This window comes from Girardinichthys multiradiatus, chromosome 5 (assembly GCF_021462225.1).
Source record: "Girardinichthys multiradiatus isolate DD_20200921_A chromosome 5, DD_fGirMul_XY1, whole genome shotgun sequence".
Lineage (NCBI taxonomy): Eukaryota > Metazoa > Chordata > Actinopteri > Cyprinodontiformes > Goodeidae > Girardinichthys > Girardinichthys multiradiatus.
In genome coordinates this window covers 22,629,898-22,649,912 of record NC_061798.1, presented here as the reverse complement: position 1 = coordinate 22,649,912, position 20,015 = coordinate 22,629,898, and the positions used below count along the sequence as shown (strand labels likewise).

The 20,015-nt window shown below is 42.6% G+C and overlaps 2 protein-coding genes across 3 annotated transcripts in view; one reads left to right on the top strand and one right to left on the bottom strand.

Moving 5' to 3' along the window:
- clgn (calmegin) overlaps window positions 1–2,810 on the bottom strand; it is a 15,882-nt gene extending 13,072 nt beyond the window's left edge. The window contains exon 1 of the mRNA XM_047364908.1: window positions 2,631–2,810. The gene's annotated coding sequence lies outside the window, so the exon portion shown is untranslated. The remainder of the gene's footprint in view (window positions 1–2,630) is intronic.
- Window positions 1,825–20,015, top strand: exosc9 (exosome component 9). Of its 2 annotated transcripts, XM_047364911.1 has the most exons (13): window positions 1,825–2,475; window positions 3,583–3,661; window positions 4,980–5,074; window positions 8,789–8,908; window positions 9,070–9,172; window positions 10,808–10,945; window positions 11,028–11,110; window positions 12,491–12,623; window positions 13,547–13,635; window positions 16,281–16,427; window positions 16,517–16,692; window positions 19,672–19,753; window positions 19,842–20,015. In XM_047364911.1, exons 2-13 carry the CDS (start codon window positions 3,596–3,598, stop codon window positions 19,912–19,914), a joined length of 1,305 nt encoding a protein of 434 aa, XP_047220867.1. In that variant the 5' UTR covers window positions 1,825–2,475; window positions 3,583–3,595; the 3' UTR covers window positions 19,915–20,015. The 2 variants fall into 2 exon arrangements, with proteins under 2 accessions (XP_047220867.1, XP_047220865.1); XM_047364909.1 differs by lacking the exon at window positions 1,825–2,475 and having other exon boundaries at window positions 3,400–3,661.

Below are 20,015 nucleotides of genomic sequence, written 5' to 3'. Positions count from 1 at the left end.
CATGCAAACACAATAAGGAAGATCTGCTTAATAATGCCTTTAAGAGACCTATAATAACAGATATCAGTAACTTCATCTGGATCGGCTCAGCCTGGCTCCGTTCCGTGGAGGAGCAGGAAATTAAAATCCACACTGCAGATGCTGGCAGGGCACCTGGCTTCCCCTGATATATCACATTTTTCATTTGGGACGTTTATCTGCTTGTTACCAACAGAGGAGGCAGTTGGAAACTCACCTCTATACCGTTTAACAATCATCTATAAGCTCGGTCTGAACAGAATCACTAAAGAGGACAATCACAGGAGACAAGCAGAGCTGGAAGAGACGTTGTGATGAATTGGTTCTTGGAGGCTCCCTGAAATGTAGGGATGAACCAACAGGCACCAATATGACCTCACTACAGCAAGCTGTTCTTAACATTTACCTGTGAGAATAGGCATAAACTCATGATATCCCTTTCTCTACTTTTCTATTAATTATTACCTTAGTTATTATCTCAGGGCAATTTTGATGACTCCACACTTAATATGGGTTAGGGTTAGGCATAAAATAAGCAAAGGGCTCGAATAAACACATTTTAAGTTTAGTAGTTTTCCAGTAAACTTGCTTATTGTGAAGAACATTACGTTTTTGGCCGTTCTCTTTATTAAATTACACAAGTTCAACAATTAGGCTATTTGTCTGTGTAGAACCTGCAGTCATCTACCTTACACATATGCTCCTCGCAGCTCCCCAGCTGTAGTTTTAAACATTACATGGCGCTCCTTTAGTTGCAACAGTATAAGTGTCCATGTTTTTCACAACACAAACATTATTTTGTCTTTCAGCCAGCTGACCAGCATTGCACAGCAAGAGGACATGGATGAGCTGCACTGTCACCATCTGGTGGATACAGCCAGTTTCCTCATGGATCTCATCAAAACTATTGAAAACATTAGGAATGGTTTGACAGGACGTTTTAGTGATTTCACTTGATACCAGTAACCGGATCCCAGCTAGTAACCGCTGCTGCAATATTGTTAAGGTTCATGCCCTGGAGAGGAAAATCCATTAGCAATTTATTGCATGTTTTCTATCCAGGTAGGCATTTACAGCAACATATTCTGGCCTCCCCTTCTTAAGAATAGTTTCTAAACAGACTTCCTATTGTTTAGATCATTTCTAAAGACGATTCATAAAAATGAAGAGTTCAACTCACTGGCCACAAGCTTTTCTCTCAATTATAAAATATGGTGCAACATGGCAGGAAAAGAAATAAAATAGAAAAATCACCCTGTCGGGCTGTGCTATCTTTGTAATTTTTTAATAATCTAACTAGACATGGACTGATAACCAGCATCCAGGGTTCTAAAAACTTTTTGTTACAAGATCCACTAAAATGTTCCATCATGCCGTTCCAACAGTAAGATGGGGGAAAAAAAATGATATGGATACCAGAAAAGGGCCCAGGCGACCAAAGATTTCTTTCCTCGCCCAACCATAGATGCGCACTGCTGGTCAGCTGGCTAGAAGAAGGGAACTCCATATTTCCATCGCTTACATGACAGACAAATTTGGGAATTTGGAAACATTTCTAGTTGCGAAAAACATGGCCAGTCATAGTGTGGAAACTAAAGGAGACAACCAACACTCTCTCAAAAATAGCACTTTTTAGGACAATAGTTGATATCCAAAGAGCAGCATGTGTTAAAAGCATCTGACTGCAAGCTAACTAACCAACTATTTAGCCAGAAAATATTACGTTTTTATACTCGTAGTATTACTCTATAAAGAGCAGAACCGCTTTTTTAGGGTTTGATTTTTTTAAAGCTTATTTCTAAGTGGCTTAAACAAAAAACAGGCCGGAAACAGCCAATAAAAACATGGGAAAGTCTAGCGAAAATATAAAGACAAAAAAAAGAAAAAAAGAAAAACACAATTTATATGTATAAAACATAGTCATGGGAGATGATTTAGGACTTTTGTTTTGTACTAAACCTCAAATACCATGCATAAAAGCTGCACTGATTTAAGTTAGGTTGTTGAGCTACATGTGACAGGGCATGTTAACCTCATGATGGAGTAAAGCACATGAGCTCCTTCTGTTCTACAACCAGTCTGTTAGTTAGACAGACAGGTCATCCTTCCAACTTATTTTACGAAAACAGTACAAACTTATGTCCAACCTTGCCGATGTCGTCCATTTTCATTTGTTCGTTACAAAGCGCTCTGACTGACAGCATATACTCAGATAAAATACGGATGACAGGACGTGGCTGTGGAGCCAACATGGCCGCCACAGAGGACCGCAGTGGCCCGAACGGTTTTAAGATGAGCGGCTGTGTCCGCGGCACCTGCTCCGCTGTCTGATGCTAACAGCGCGGAGCGCCACTCGCAAACAGCAGACCTTCCAAAAACACGGGCTTAGCTGATAAAACGATTGAGCTCAGATGGTCAGCGCCGTAATTAAACACGCATTGGCGTTCAAAGCAGAAGGTATGCTATTTTAAATAAAAGTGAAACATGCTCACACGGTTTTGTTTTGATAGTTAAAAAAAAAAAAATGAATGAATAGCAGCTGCTAGCTGGGTAACTTAGCAGTAATGTCGCACTAGAAGGGGTGCAGAGACTCAGTGAGACCAAACACTAACCTTATGAGGTGTTGCGACAAAAGAGGAGAAAAATCCTTAAAATCTGCCTCTACGTGTCAGAGTCCTGTGCAGTTATCCCGCTTCAGTAAGAAACAGGGAGGAAAAGAGATTTCCGAGAGGAGCGTGAGAAACCGCTTGGTCCGAATATCGGTGATGCCAGGCTAACTGAAGTGATGCGTTCATGGACAGGGGAACAATAGCGCCTGTCTATAGTAAACGCAACATAGCTCAAATATTATCACATGAAATGCCTTAACCCACAAATAATGAGGCAAAAATCGGATTTATCTTGTGTGCACAAAATTGGCACTTTATAAGTTTATCGATGCACAAAATATCAGGTTTTATTATTTGCACATTTAAAAAAAAATGTTTTTTGCTAGACTAAGTCTGTTATGGGCGTACACGTCGCTTGAGTTTAGATGTTTCTTTTATGTTTAATGTTTCTGAGTGTTATATAGCATAAATAAATATTAGGGAAAACAATAAGGGCAAGGACCATGTGTGCGAATGTGTAAATGAAAAAAATAAAATACATTTTCGTTGTGTCTTTACAGTTTCATTAACGTTTTAGTTTTGAGTCCACGATATCCCCTTAGTTCTACACTGTACTTTATATTACTTTAAGAAAGAGACCAAAAATGAAGCAATCTAGCGCTTGGAGTTACCAGGTTTCCTGCTTGCATTGAAGGCAGCATATGTCGTAAATTGAAATTAGCTTTATTTTGGGTAGATAATAGAATTTGTGGCTGTGTTCGGCTCAACAACTCATTCAGTTGGAAATGTTTTACCAAAATCGGGGTTCAAATGTGTAATAATGTTAATATATTTTGTTATTTAGTCTGTGTAGCTTTAATGCCGTAAACCGTGTTTACCCGCGCATGCTCGCAGCGTGTAAACACAGACTACGCATGGTTGCTGAGAAGTGAAATTTAAACTCTGAATATAACAGATAAACCTGAAACATGAAGGATACGCCGCTGTCCAACTGTGAGCGGGACTTCCTACTAAAAGCCATCGAGGAGAAAAAGGTGCGTTTTTATTGTACATCTTTCAATTTCAATCTATTTAGGACGCCAGAAAGCAACTATGCTTCACGATTTAGTACGGGAATCCAACTAAGAACATCCAAAATGTTGTATCATTTCCTTGCGTGTTTTATGGAGAAGTGAGGAGACAGAAGTGCATTCATTTGGGTGGTCGGTCAGAATGGCATAATGGGTAATTTTGAGTAAAATCATTAATTATTTGTCCCGGAAATGGTAAAAATTAACCCTAACCTGAATCCAAATATGATTTCGCAAGAAATAATAGACTAGCCAGTGTGTGATCTTGGGTTGGGAGCTGTTTTAAAAAATCCACACACACGTTTTATTTGTAGAGAACACAGTAAACACCAATCGTATCCAGAGTGACTTGTTTCCAAACTCTCAGGTAATACCCAGTACCCAAGATGAGAGGTTCAATGTAAATCTGATTTCCCTGTGTGCACCCTTAAGTCCTCTTGTCAAGAAATGTCCTTTCCGGTTTGTCTCTAAACCTAAATGTGATATTAGGGAGGTATATAGGAAAATAAGACATTTTGGTTCTGAGTTGTAAGTTAAAATATACTTGGCACAAAATGTGTTGGGTTAATTATTTATTGTAACCATGCGTCTGGCCAGTAAATCTCATACTGTTGCCCTTTAAACGGGGCCACATTTGCAAGAAAAATGCATTTTTAGGTTGTGCAGCAGAGTTGAGTACAACTTGGCAACACGCTGCTGTGGAATGGCATCCCAACCTTTCACCAGCATTTGTTGGACGTCAGCCATTGTGTCTGTATTGGTCATTCTGGAACAGCACGTCCAAGCTGATCCCACAAGCGTTCAGTGAGGTTCAGGTCAGGACTGTAGGCAAGCCTTTGCCTCCTCTCTACTCCAAAGGTCTGGAGGTAGCCTCTGATAAAGCCGGCTGTGTGGGAAAAAGAATTGACATATTGGAAGAGTATGGTCTCCAAAAGTGGAGCTATGGGATTACCACCGGTTGCAGAATCTCATCCTGATATCTCTCTGCACCGAGATTGCCACCAATTGCTTCATCTCTGATGCTTAACTCAGAAATTCATTCTCCTTAAAAACATGGCACCATATAAGGAGAAAAGAAAAAAAAAAGGCTTTCCGATGGAATAAGATAAGCCAACAACCAATAATCAACAAAACACAAATTTCCTAACTTTTGTGCTTAATTTATATAACATGCTCAACAGAGCTGCAGCATCTGATTGGAAGGATGTCTTCCTGATTTGGTAGAACAGATGACAGAGCTTTAAAACATACAGTTTAACCTGCCTGCTGTCTCCTCCTGCAGCGCCTGGATGGCCGACAGACGTATGATTACAGGAAGATAAAAATCACCTTTGGGACTGACTATGGATGCTGCTTTGTGGATCTGGGACAAACCAGGTGAGGGTATGGTGAAATGTTAATATCTCAGTACTAGAACTAAAGCAAACAAGTTTGGACCGAAGACGCTGCTTAGATCTGATATTATCTGTTTGATCCAGCTATGAAAACACGTTCCAGACTTTTATACTACCTGTGGAGGCAATCCTTTACGGTGGACTGAAATAGCCAAAAATAAAACAAAATCCAAAAATAATGGCTTGATAAACATTTTTCTTTTTTAATAAATACTCTTAATATTTAACATGCACTATCTTATGCTTGTTAATTATTCCAGTTTATTTATATTTTGCTCCTGTTGGAAACTATAGTTTTCCATTTGAACTCATTTAATCTCGTGCTTTTTCCTTATACTTAACAATACTTTTACTCCTTTTTAGACGTGCTGCTGTGTTATCTTTGCTATATTTTCTTCAAGCATAAGAATCAGAATCAGAAAAGCTTTATTGCCAAGTACGTTTTTGGACATACAAGGAATTTGTTTTGGCATAGTCGGTGCAATACAGTACAAATTAAACAGTATAAACATATCTACAATATAATATAAATATATGTGCACAGTTTTAAGTGAGTGAGAGTAAATGTAGAGCAGTATAAGATGCAAGAGCAATACAACAGTGCAGGATGATCATTGTGCAAGTAAAGCAGTGCAAGTAAGCAGGAGTCCAAGCTGAGCGTTAATGTAACGCATAGAGTTACAGGTTACAGGTGTCCTGTCAGCAAAAAAGGGGGGGTGTGGGGGAAAGAGAGAATGTCAGGGTGGTTTCCGGACTTTGTTAACCAGGCTGGTGGCAGATGGGAAAAAACTGTTCTTGTGGCGTGAGGTTTTGGTCCGGATGGACCGCAGCCTCCTGCCAGAGGGGAGAGTCTCAAAGAGTCTGTGACCGGGGTGGGAGGGATCAGCCAGAATCTTCCCTGCCCGCTTCAGGGTCCTGGAGGTGTACAGTTCCTGGAGCGACAGTAGACTGCAGCCAATCACCTTCTCAGCAGACCGAATGACACGCTGCAGCCTGCCCTTATCCTTGGCTGTAGCAGCGGCGTACCAGATGGTGATGGAGGAGGTGAGGATGGACTCAATGATGGCTGTGTAGAAGTGCACCATCATAGTCTTTGGCAGGTTGAATTTCTTCAGCTGCCGCAGGAAGAACATCCTCTGCTGGACTTTCTTGATGAGGGAGCTGATGTTTGGCTCCCACTTGAGATCCTGGGAGATGATGGTTCCCAGGAAGCGGAAAGATTCCACAGTGTCAATTGTGGAGTCACAGAGGGTGATGGGGCAGGTGGTGCTGGGTTCTGCCTGAAGTCCACAACCATCTCCACTGTCTTTAGAGCGTTGAGCTCAAGGTTGTTCTGGCTGCACCAGTCCAACAGATGGTCCACCTCCCATCTGTACGCGGACTCGTCACCATCAGAGATGAGTCCGATCAGGGTGGTGTCGTCTGCAAACTTCAGAAGCTTGACAGACTGGTGACTGGAGGTGCAGCTGTTGGTGTACAGGGAGAAGAGCAGAGGAGAGAGAACACAGCCTTGGGGGGAACCGGTGCTGATGGTCAGGGAGTCAGAGATGTGCTTCCCCAGCCTCACGCGCTGCTTCCTGTCAGACAGGAAGTCAGTGATCCACCTGCAGGTGGAGTCGGGCACACTCAGCTGGGAGAGCTTCTCCTGTAGCAGAACTGGGACGATGATGTTGAAGGCAGAGCTGAAATCCACAAACAGGATCCTGGCGTAGGTTCCTGTGGAGTCCAGGTGCCGGAGGATGAAGTGAAGGGCTAGGTTGACTGCATCATCTACAGACCTGTTGGCTCTGTAGGCAAACTGCAGGGGGTCCAGGAGGGGGTCGGTGATGTCTTTTAGGTGTGAGGCGCTCAAAGGACTTCATCACCACAGAGGTCAGGGCGACGGGTCTGAAGTCATTAAGCCCTGTGGTCCTTGGCTTCTTGGGAACAGGGACGATGGTGGAGGACTTGAAGCAGGCTGGCACATGACATGTCTCCAGTGAGGTGTTAAAAATGTCTGTGAAGACTGGAGACAGCTGATCAGCGCAGTGCTTCAGGCTGGCTGGTGAGACAGAATCCGGACCAGCAGCTTTCCGGGGGTTCTGTCTCCTGAAGAGTTTGTTGACGTCCCTCTCCTGGATGGAAAGAGCCGTCCTCGGCGTGGGTAGGGGGCGGGTGGGGGTTGGAGGTGCCAAGGCCCCTCTTGAGGTTGGGGAGGTGGGGGTGGTGGATTGTGGCTGCAGCTGTTGGGGGGCGTCGTGGGAGATGGTTGCAGGACTGTCCCTTTGTCTTTCAAAGCGGCAGTAGAACTCGTTCAGGTCGTTGGCGAGGCGTCGGTCGTTGATGGAGTGGGGGGCTTTCGGCTTGTAGTTGGTGATTTGCTTGAGCCCTTTCCAGACAGACGCAGAGTCGTTGGCTGAGAACTGGATTTGGAGCTTCTCAGAGTACAGTCGTTTGGCCTCTTTCACTGCCTTGCCAAACTTGTACTTCACCTCTCTGTATATGTCTTTGTCCCCACTCTTGAAGGCCTCTTCCTTATCCAGTCTTAACCTTCTGAGTTTGGCTGTGAAACAGGGTTTGTCGTTGTTGTAACTCACCCTGGTGCATGATGGTACACAGCTGTCCTCACAGAAGCTGATGTAGGAAGTCACAGCCTCTGTGTACTCGTCCAGACTGTTGGTAGTAGTCCTGAACACATCCCAGTCTGTACAGCCTAAACACGCCTGGAGATTCTCCACAGCCTCACTGCTCCACTTCCTTGTCGTCCTCACAACAGGTTTGCAGAGCTTTAGTTTCTGCCTGTATGCAGGAATCAGGTGGACCATGATGTGGTCGGATTGGCCCAGTGCAGCACGTGGGACGGCGTGATAAGCGTCTCTGATGGTGGTGTAACAGTGATCCAGAATGTTGTCCTCTCTGGTCGGACATTTTATAAACTAAAATAATATCCCGTTTTTGTTACTTCAACTGGAAATTGTTCCTTTTTTACAGTTTTATGTTCATTTTTAATGTTTTTGGGAAAGGTGTGTTTCAGAGAACAACAAACAAAGCAGTGCATAACTGAAATGGAAAGGATACATGGTTTTTACCTACACATTTTCTTTACAAATAATAGTTTGAAAATTGTGGTGTGTAAATGTATTCCACCCACTTCACTCTGATACCCCTTAGTGAAATCCAGTGGAACCAACTGCCTACAGGAGTTGCCTTATTACTAAATAGTGTCCACCCATGTGTAATTTGAACCTAGTATAAATCCACTGTCCTGTGAAGGCCTCAGAGGTTTGCTGCAGTTTGCCGTAGGTCCAGTAGGTTTCAGAGCAAACAAGGTGCTCTGGTCAGATGGGACTAAAATGTACGTTTCTGGCCTGCAAACAAAACACTGCACACCGTCACCATTGTGAAACATGGTGGTAGCAGCATTATGATGTGGGGATGGTCAGAGTCTAAGAGAAGATGGATGTAGCTAAATAGAATATAATCCTGGAAGAAAACCTGTTTTATGGGGGTTTAGATTAAAGCATATTATTGTGTTAGAAATAAGTCTGTCAGAGCAAAGAAGAATGGGGGAAAAGTTCCTGTATCTAGATGTACAAAGCTGGCGGAGTTATACCCCAGAAGACTTGCAGCTGTAATTACAGCTAAAGGTGGTTTTACAAACTTGATTTAGTTTTTGATTGAATTATGCCCTCTGAGTCTGAGTGTCTGTGCTTCTCAGGGTCATGGCCCAGGTGTCGTGTGAGCTGGTGGCGCCTAAGGAAAGTCGTCCAAACGAGGGAATCATGTTCTTCAACCTGGAGCTGTCACCGATGGCCTCCCCAGCTTTCGAGCAGGGAAGGTGAGGACAACCCGAGGATTTTGTTGTTCTACGAACAGATCGGACACACAGCGTGGCTTTTCATCCCTTCTTGTTTACCCTCTGCGTTTCATTACGCCTTAAAGGGTTTAGTCGGCCTGTTGGAGCAGAAAATGATACGTGGGATTTTTGTCTCCCTGCAGGCAGTCAGAGCTGTCAGTGAAGCTGAACAGACAGCTGGAGAGATGCCTGAGGAACTCCAAGTGCATTGATACAGAGTCCCTGTGTGTGGTGTCTGGAGAAAAGGTGATGCACATGGCGAGACACACACTTCATACGCAGAAAGACAACAAAACACCTGCAATTAAACTCCTCAGATCCCAGCTGAGGAGGCAGGGACTGTTTTTATTTTGGTAAAACTCCCAACTTTTTAGTTTGCTTATTTTTAGAGAACCTTACTAGTTTCTGGCTATGTTCATATTTACTTCAGTACAGTGCCCTCCACACTTAATGACATCCCTGATAAAGATGTGCAAAAAGCTTTAAAATAAGTTGATATTTTAATTTTTTACAATTTAAAGCCACAATAAAAAAACGGTCCTTTAATTTAGGCTTATTTATTCAGTGGGAAAAGAAAAATGCTGGGTTAGGAAATAACTGTTTTTAACAAACTCACTGGTGGCACAGTAATTGGTACCCCTACCAATAACATTAAAATAAACATAACTGGTGTATTTTGTTTTTTTATATTCACACGTTATTTTTAAATAGATCAGGAACTTCAGACGTGCTGTTTCCCAGAGGTACCCTTATTTTTGCCACTTGCCGTTAGGTTGGATTAGGAGCCATACTGATCTGTCCACACAGAGTGAGCAGGGTAGTCAGGGAGCAACAAAGCCTTCAAAATCTTGTTAGAAAACTGCAGCATCAACGTTCTGCAACGTGTGGCTCTTTGAGCATTTAATATATATTTTCAATATATTCAATTTATATTGGTAAAAGGATCCATTGGCCTTGTTCTGCTCAAGAAAGAGCAGAACAATGAAGGATGAATATGTGTTAAAGCTCCTCATGCCCACTCGTAAGTATAGCTGGAGATCTGTGGTTCTGTGGGCCAGTTTCTTTTCTAAGGGCCCTGGGAAACTGGTCGGGGTGCACGGCATCATGGACTCTTTGGATAATCGGGAAATTTTACATAAAAATTTGGTGAACTCTAGTAGTAATCTGAAACAAAATGGGTCAACATTTGGTGTGTCAGCAAGATGATGAACCCAAAACATGTGGCCAAATCATTATAGTCACATTAAACAAAATCAAGCCTATTTCTTGAGCATCTCACTCCCCAGACCTAAATACCAGAGAAAACATGCAGGGAGAGCTGAAGAGCAGAATGTGAGAGAGGACCAAGGACTCTAGATGATCTACAGCCAATGTACAAAGAGGAATAGTTAAAGATCCCTTTTTCTCTCTGACTGCTCCAACCTTGTAAATGTTATAAATGTCAACTAAGTGCTGTCCTATTGGCAAAATTAGGTTATTCAAAGCTGTGGCCACTTGAGATTTTATTTAAAGCTGCTTTTTTTAACATGGGATTTCACCCCACTGATGAGCTGTACTCAAATAAAGGGTTTTGCACTGGGAAGTTAAATTCATTTGCAATGTTTTTGTAGTGTTAATAAACTGATGAGTCACTCATTCTGTGTATGGCAATATTCATGTTTGCCACAAGGTGGCAAAATCTCCATGGTATGATTGTGTTTTTCAAATGTGTCCTCCACAACACTTGACTTAGTATGTTTTATATCTATTCCCTTCAGAATAAGAGCTTTGCTTTTATTCTGAAGGGAACATATAAGGCACACTCCCACACACACACACCTATAAAATAACCCAAAAGAGCCATGCATTCTGTGCGATAATGATGCTGTGGTTGTGTTCCAGGTGTGGCAAGTCAGAGTGGACGTCCACACGCTGAATAACGACGGGAACCTGATGGATGCCGCCAGCGTCGCCGCCATCAGCGCTTTGTGCCACTTCAGACGCCCTGATGTCGGCATCCAAGGGGAGGAGATCACAGTGGTGAGTCAGCCGAGTCCACTGAGCAGAGACATTAAAGTCAGACTACTTCTTCACAGCATGATGGTTGTTTGTCTGTCTGCAGTACAGTCCAGAGGAGAGAGACCCCATTCCTCTGAGTATCTACCACATGCCCATCAGTGTCAGCTTTGCCTTCTTTCAGCAGGGGTGAGGATCTACTTTCGTGTCTGTTTCTGTATTACCTCTAAAAATAAACGCAAATATCAGACAGCTTTCTTTTTAAAAGCTCCACCATTAATGTTCCCCTCTCAATGTGTCCCAAGACCTCTGTTACAATTTCCTCTCAACTTCAGATTGAGTCAGCCCAATCTGTCATTAAAGGAACCCGCATTCAGTGCATTGGTGTGTTGGACAAACATAGCATGCAGGGCAACTGGGAGCTGTACATGCACATAAACGGTATCCTCACAGACGTGTTTGTGCCTAATTATGCAGCAAAAACTGAAAGCAGGTTAAAAGCATAGACCGGGCAGGTCAGAGCAATTTCAGGTTGCAGAATTAGGGAGGAAATCTCATTGGGCATCTGAGATTCACCTTCAACAGGTTTCTAGCAGAAAAATTAGGTGTTTACCCCTCAGCGCTTTTGCAGGAGACCTTGGTTTAATAATTGTCCATTTAGACTTACTGACTCAGCTGTCAGAAACAAACCTTTGAAAGTTTTGTACTTGTTGAGCACGAAATGGTTTTATAAATAATGTAATTGTTTATTTTCATTTATATTGTGTAAAGGAACTTTAACTTAAAGCCCTCAGTTGTTCGTCCCCCTGGCAGATTTCAATTTAAAATTATTTTCATTCAACCAACAGGTCTGTTTCTGATAAAACCAGAAATCAGTTTGTAAAAAATAATTTATCGATTTTTATTTACGTTTTACTAAAACCAGGCATGTCAGAAATTATTTATACCATTCTTAATAATGAGTGGAAACATCTTTATTGGCATTAAAGTAAACCCTTCTTAAAATTGCTGAGCAGCTTTTGGCATGTTTCCACTGGTAATTTTGTGATTTATCTTTAGTGATGAGCTTTAAGTATTTGAGTTTGGAAGGTCTCCTAGTCATCACCCTAATGTTTAGTTCCCACCACAGATTCTCTATGAGAATCAAGTCGGAACTATTAAATGTTTTTTCTTCCAGTCAGAAGAAACAGGTTCGTCAAATTAAAACACCACTTTAAACCTAAATCTTCCACGGGTACGTCTAATACATAAAACGGCCCCGTACATTTCAGTCACATTCATGTTCATATTCCATCCACAAAATCCAGCAATAGGGCCCTTTTGATTTCTGCTGGTTTAGTTGAACAAATAAAACAGATTCTGCTGTATGAATATTTTAAATTTGTTCATGTGTTGACGTGACCTAATGAATGCATCATTTGGTTCCCCCAACAATCTTGGTGTTTTTCCCTCTTTATAATGACGTTTCCAACATCGGCCAATACCGAAGTTAATGCCGATATATCGTGCATTCCTACTACATAGTAGTTAAATTGGAGTCCTGTCATGTGAACGCTGCCCTCTCTGCAGAACGTACCTGCTGGTGGACCCGTGTGAGCGGGAGGAGAGAGTGATGGACGGCCTGCTGATGATTGCCATGAACAAACACAGAGAGATCTGCTCCATTCAGTCCAGCGGGGGCATCATGCTACTGAAAGAGCAGGTGACCAGACTAAAATGCCATCGTGCTTCTTCATCGTCTTTCAGTTTGAACTTTTGTTTCAAAGGCGTTCTCCAAAACTGGGTTTAATTTGTCTTCTAAAGATCCACAAACACGATGGATAACAGTGCTCAGCCAACCAGTGTCCACCTGAAAAGGTGTTCAGATGTTTCCACTGGCTGCTCCAAATCTGTGGAACATGTGTTCAGATCACTGCGCCAAGATTTATCTTGTCAACCTTGCTTTCCTTCACTTTAAAACACTTATATATAAAATATGTTTGCCAAATAAATGTGTCGTACTTATTTACATATTTGGGGTTCAGGTTCAGAAAAGATATTCCTATTCCTGCCGTTGCCACTTTATGGCTCCTGTTGGTGGCACTAAAGACATCCAAAATGGGAAAATGTATTACAAATATACAAAATAGTTTTATCTGTAAGATTGTCAAGAAACTCCAGCACATTCAGGCCACAGTCATTCTTAGAGATGCACCGGTCAGCCTTTTTCTGGCCAATACTGTGCAATGATTTCCAGTTTTCTGTGAGATTTGACCTGCTGCTTCCAATTTGAATTGATTTCAGTTAGCTACAATATTCTACAAGGGGTTAAACCCAAAAAGGTGCATCAAAGTAAAGCGTCTGACTTGCTAATCACCAGCCCAAGCCGATCGAAGGAAAATTGGCTCATTGGTTGGTGCATCTCTAGTCATTTTGTATGTACCGTTAGTTATGGTAATTCAAGATTCTCCATCAAACTGTAAACTAAAGCAGAATAGCTAAACTTGTTAGTGTTGTGGGCCATGACTGCATCATGCCTGTGATTGCTCCCCTGCGGATATTATTAATAAAGGTGTGAGTCCACTTATTTTCATATTATTTGAGTCAATTACCTCACCATGTTCTTTTCTCTCTGTGCTGTTGAAGGTGATGAGATGCAGTAAAATAGCCAGCGTCAAGGTGTCTGAGATCACAGAGCTCATCAACAAGGCGCTGTTAAATGACAAGACTGCCAGGTGAGCTGTGGGATTCTTCTATTACTGTCTAGTTGAACACAGAAAACCCCAGAGACTCAAGTCACAAATTTAATGATGTTAGACTTGACGTGGTATAATCACAAAAGACTTAAAACCACTTGGACCTTTACACCAATGACTTGTGACCTCATCTTACACCGAACGTTAAAGGTTTGTCACGATGGAACCGCGGCTGGAGCATTCTTACTCGTTTCATTAATATGTCACATTTGCAATGTTTCTAGCAATGTTATTCGTTCGTTCGTTTGTTCGTCGTCTTCCGCTTATCCGGGACCGGGTCGCGGGGACAGCAGACCCAGCAGAGACGCCCAGACGTCCCTCTCTCCAGACACCTCCTTCAGTTCCTCCAGGGGGAGCCCAAGGCGTTCCCAGGCCAGCCGAGAGACATAGTCCCTCCAGCGTGTCCTGGGCCGTCCCCTGGGCCTCCTCCCGGTGGGACGTGCCTGGAACACCTCCCGAGGAAGGCGTCCAGGAGGCATCAGGTATAGATGCCCGAGCCACCTCAACTGGCTCCTCTCAATGTGGAGGAGCAGCGGCTCTACTCCGAGCCCCTCCCGGATGGCCGAGCTCCTCACCCTATCTCTAAGGGAGTGCCCGGCCACCCTACGGAGGAAGCTCATTTCAGCCGCTTGTATCCGTGATCTCGTTCTTTCGGTCATGACCCAAAGTTTATGGCCATAGGTGAGGGTAGGAACGTAGACCGACGGGAAAATTGAGAGCTTTGCTTTTCGGCTCAGCTCTCTCTTCACCACAACTGACTGGCACAGCGCCCCCATTACTGTGGCAGCCGCAGCGATCCGTCTGTCGATCTCCCGCTCCATTCTTCCCTCTCTCGTGAACAAGACCCCGAGATACTTTAACTCCTCCACTTGAGGCAGGAACTCCCCTCCAACCTGAAGAGGACAAGCCACCCTTTTCCAGTCGAGAACCATGACCTCGGACTCGGAGGAGCTGATCTTCATCCCAGCCGCTTCACACTCGGCTGTGAACCGCCACAGCGCATGCTGTAGGTCTTGGCTAGAGGGGCCCAGCAGGACCACGTCATCTGCAAAAAGAAAAGACCAAATCCTCTGGTCCCCAAACCAGACCCCCTCCGGCCGTTGGCTGCGTCTAGAAATCCTGTCCATAAAAGTTATGAACAGGACCGGTGACAAAGGGCAGCCCTGCCGGAGTCCAACATGCACCGGGAACAGGTCCGACTTAGTGCCGGCAATGCGAACCAAACTCCTGCTCCGCTCGTACAGGAACCGGATGGCCCCTAATAAAGGGCCCCCGATTCCATACTCCTGGAGCACCCCCCACAGGGCATCACGAGGGACACAGTTGAATGCTTTCTCCAGGTCCACAAAACACATGTGGATCGGTTGGGCAAACTCCCATGAACCCTCGAGCACCCTGTAGAGGGTATAGAGCTGGTCCAGTGTTCCACGGCCGGGACTAAAACCACACTGCTCTTCCTGAAGCCGAGGTTCGACTATTGGCTGGACTCTCCTCTCCAATACCCTGGCATAGGCCTTACCAGGGAGGCTGAGGAGTGTGATCCCCCTGTAGTTGGAACACACCATCTGGTCACCCTTCTTATGAAGGGGGACCACCACCCCAGTCTGCCAGTCCAAAGGCACTGTCCCCGACCGCCACGCAATGTTGAAGAGACGTGTCAACCATGACAGCCCTACAACATCCAGAGACTTGAGGTACTCAGGGTGGATCTCCTCCACCCCCGAAGCATTGCCACCGCGGAGCTTTTTAACCACCTCGGTGACTTCAGCCTGGGTGTTATTGTTTAGGATTAATGTGATTTTTAGTGCGGTGCATGTAGAGGGGTGGGTGGGGTGTTGGAACTAATTATTTAAATTTCCTTTTGGTTTCAACAGGAAAAGTTGTTCCCACACGCAAAATAAATAAAATACATTTATGCATGCTATAAAGTGTCACTTAAACATCTCTTAAATCAGTTAAAAGTGTCATTTTTAAATCCCAGCTAGTTTATAATACCTTATATATAGTTTATAATACCCGTAATCCCCAGGTCTGACACATCAAAAATATTATGTATCATTTAATTTTTGTATCATTTAATTTTTACAAAGTGATCCAAAAGAAATGAATTTCATGTGTGCTTAAAACTATAGATAGAGAGGCAACAAAATCTAAATTATTTAAAGCTAATATAGCGACTAATGTATGTTAGCTTAACAACTGACTATTCTTTTCGCTTGCGGATTAAATTATGGAGTCTAGATAATAATTTGAAATACATGGTCAAAGTGTTGCAGACTCGCACTGAAATATAAACCCAAAAAGATTTGCTTGCAACGTTTGGAAAAGCAAAGTTACATGGTAATATTTGCATTATTTCCTTCAAAGTGAAAGATTTCCTCTGATTATTATGTGAGCATCCAGTTTCTGTAACGTGAACCTGATTAAATTACACATTTGGTCAAATGCCTTGCTAAAGACTTCAAATTCTAAGTTTAGGACTTGCATGTCTTGACTTTGAACTTGACTTGAGACATGGGTAAAAAGACTCGAGACTTGTGATTTACAAATCAGTGACTTGGTCCCACCTCTAGAAAATCCCCTTACATCATTTCAGAAATGTCTTTTGTTTTGGTAATTTCCAGGAAAGCAGGTGGTAGGTGTGGTTTTGCAGAGTCCATGCCTCAGGAGCGGATCACAGCTCTGAAAATGGACCAGACGTCCGTGGAGATGACAGATGTCAGCGAAACAGTCAGCAGCATTGTCCAGACAGCCGAAGCTCCACCTCAAACGTATCCTGAACTGATCTTAAATGAGAACAGAGGGAAAAAAAGGGTGTCTTATATCTTTGTTAGTAAGCCTCCTTAACCCCATTAATCAGGGTGCCATCCCCATTGGTGCCAGTACCAGGGGTCGGACAGATAGGGGAGGGTTTGCGCAACACCTGGGGCCTGGAGGAGGAGGAGGAGGATGATGGGGAAAGCAGTGGAGGGGACAGCGTGGCAGAAGTGACAAAGATGGAGAAGGAACAGCACAAAGACGACAAGAGCAGAAAAGGTTTGGTTATTATTTCAGATGACGCAAAAGTCTTAAAGGAAGTTGTAAAAAACAGGGCTGTGAAAAAATGTTTGCCTACTTAAAGATTTTTTTTTCTGTTTTAACTTTTTTGTCACACTTAAATGTTTCAGATCAACAAGCACATTTTTATTTTGGATAAAGATAACCTGAGTAAATACGAAAAGCAGATTTTAAATGATTGCATTCATTAATGCAAACAAGCTATCCAAACCAACCTGGTCCTTGTTGAATCATCAACTGGCTACATTTTGTAGAACATGAAGAGGTCAATTTCAAAAGCCAAACCGAGGCCTGATTGTTACTTGACATGAAGATATACGGTTTGGCCCCAGAAATATTTGGTTTTGTTATTTTAGCTGTTTACGAAAACATATTCTGGATACAATTATATAATCAATATGGGCTTAAAGTGCAGACTCTTAGCTGTAATTTGAGAGTATTCACATCCAAATTGGAGCAAGGGTTTAGGAATTACAGCTCCTTAATACGTAGCCGCCTCTTTTTCAAGGTACCAAACGTAATTAGACAATTGACTCAGAAGGCTGCAAAAAAAAAAAATAACAAGGCTGCATGGGCTCTTCTCTTGTTAACTTATCATCAATTAAGCAGTTAAAAGGTCTGGAGTTGATTCCAGGTGTGGCGTTTGCATTTGGAAGCTGTTGCTGTGAACACACAACATCTGGTCGAAGGAGCTCTCAATGGAGGTGAAACAGACCATCCTGAGGCTAAAAAAAAACAAGAAATTCATCAGAGAGATAGCAGAAATGTTAGGAGTGGCTAAATCAACAGTTTAGTACATTCTGAGGAAAAAAGGAGTGCACTGGTCAGCTTGGGAACTGAAAAAGGCCTGGACGTCCACGGAAGACAACAGTGGTGGATGATTGCAGAATCCTTTCCATGGTGAAGAAAAACCCCTTCACAACATCCACTCAAGTGAAGAACACTCTCCAGGAAGTAGGTGTATCAGAATCTAAGTCTACCATAAAGAGACGACTTCATGAGAGTAAATACAAAGGATTTGCCACAAGGTGCAAACCATTAATCAGCCTCAAACATAGAAACGCCAGAATTGACTTTGCCAAAAAACACCCGAAGAAGCCAGCCTAGTTCTGGAACATCATTCTTTGGACAGAAGATCAACCTGTACCAGAATGATGGGAAGAAGAAAGTTTGGGGGACCGCTCATGATCCAACCCACACCACATCTTCTGTGAAAACATGTTGGTGGCAGTGTGATGGCATGGGCACGCATGGCCTCCAATGGCACTGGGTCATTTGTTTTTATTGATGATGTGACAAAAGACCGAAGCAGCCGGATTAATTCTGAAGTGTATAGGGATATACTTTCTGCTCAGATTCAGCTAAATACAGCAAAGTTGATTGGACGGCGCTCCCCTGTACAGATGGACAATGATCCAAAACATACTGCAAAAGCAACCCAGGAGTTTTTTCAAGCAAAGAAGTGGAATATTCTGCAATGGCCGAGTCAGTCACCAGATCTCGACCCAATCGATGATGCATTTCACTTGCTCAAGACAAAACTTAAGGCAGAAAGACCCACAAACAAGCAACAAATGAAGAAAGCTGCAGTAAAGGCCTGGTAAAGCATCACAAAGGAAGAAACCCAGCGTTTGATGATATAATGGGTTCCAGACTTCAGGCAGTCATTGCCTGCAAACGATTCTCAACAAAATATTGAAAAGTAACATTTTATTTAGGGTTATGTTTATTCGTCCAATGACGTTTGAGCCCCTGAAATGAGGAGCGTTTGCATAAAAATAGCTACAATTCCTACATGTTTAATCACATGTTTTTGTTCAACACTTTGAATTAAACCTAAATTAAAGTCTGCACTTCAATTCCGTTGTAATTGTTTCATTTCAAATCCAATGTGGTGGCATGCAGAGCCCAAATCTGGGTCTAACTGTAAAAAATAATTTAAATAGAACCTCTCTGGCGTCTGGACGGTCTCAAAAAGCAACACATCACCTATGAAAAATCAAAAACAGTAGAACAAACAAGGGTTACAAAGCCTTTTCTAAAATTTTGGGGTGACAGTGAACCAACGTGAGAGAAATAATCCACAGCTGGAGAAAACATGCACCAGTTTTCACCTTTTCAAAAACCATCTTGATGATCCTCAAGAATTTTGGGAAAAGTTTCTGTGGACTGAAAAAACAAAAGTGGAATTTTTTGGAACGTGTGTCATGTTACATCTGACCTAAAACTATCAGAACATCTCAGAAACAGACCATCATACACTTGCCATAACTGATGGAATCATGAAGTTTAATCTGTACCAGAAAATCCTGCAGGAAAATGTCCAGCCATCAGGACAGGACCTTAGGACCAATCACTCTTTGGTTCAGCAGCAGACAATGATCCAAAGCTAAATGGGCTTTTGGGATGGCCTAGCCAAAGTCTGGAGGTAAATGGCTTGTATAGCGCTTTATCAAGTCCCCAGAGACCCCAAAGCACTTCACACAACATTCAGTCATCCACCCATTCATACACACATGCACACACTGACAAGTCCAATTCAGATACTGCATTATAACCATAAACATGCTGTTCATACTCGAAACCCATCCAGTGTGGCTGAAATAAAACATTTTTCTAAATTAGAGTTTGACAAGATTTTTTCAGGGGTGAAGTTAAAGACTTATTGCCAGTTACCGCAAATTATGATGTGAGTTGTTACTAATAGGGGTTGCACAACTAGTTATTAGGTTTAGGAGCCACTTACTTTTTCCCAGAGGGCCAAGTAGGTCTGGATAACTTATATTGCTTTATGAATGAAATCATCATTTCTGTATTTTTTAAGGGTATCTGTATCCAATGTTAAAATTTGTTTGATCTTAAACATTTAAATGTGACAACTAAAGGAAATACAGAAGAAATCTTTAAGGGGACAAATACTTTTTCCCAGCCCTGTGTGAAATAGTTTTTTTCTTTAAGTGGATGTTGTGGAGATATTAGACAGTGACGAAGAGGAGGAGGAGGTGGTCATCCTGTATCCTGAGACAACAAAAAAAGCTAAGTGAGTGCACCCGTTCATGTTTATTAGAGCCGAGAAAGCAAACAAATTGTGTCTGATGATGGTTTCTGTTTTTTTATTTTTATTTTAGAAATACAGGAAATGTCCAGAAGGGGGCAGCAACATCCAGGAAACAGCAGAAAAAAATGACTTCGTCGACTTAATTTGATGGCAGTTTAAAATAAAAAAATTAAAATAAAGTAAAGACTTCAAATGCACTGTAAATGTAACATTGACCGAATAAATGTAGCTTTACAACGTTTTA

What these genes read in the sequence shown, in the direction of transcription:
- exosc9 (XM_047364911.1), top strand. Translation starts at nt 3,596, where the DNA reads ATGAAGGATACGCCGCTGTCCAACTGTGAGCGGGACTTCCTACTAAAA. An exon ending in CCAGCTTTCGAGCAGGGAAG is followed by an intron (nt 8,909 to 9,069) that starts GTGAGGACAACC and finishes GTCTCCCTGCAG; the next exon opens with GCAGTCAGAGCTGTCAGTGA. An exon ending in TTTGCCTTCTTTCAGCAGGG is followed by an intron (nt 11,111 to 12,490) that starts GTGAGGATCTAC and finishes CCCTCTCTGCAG; the next exon opens with AACGTACCTGCTGGTGGACC.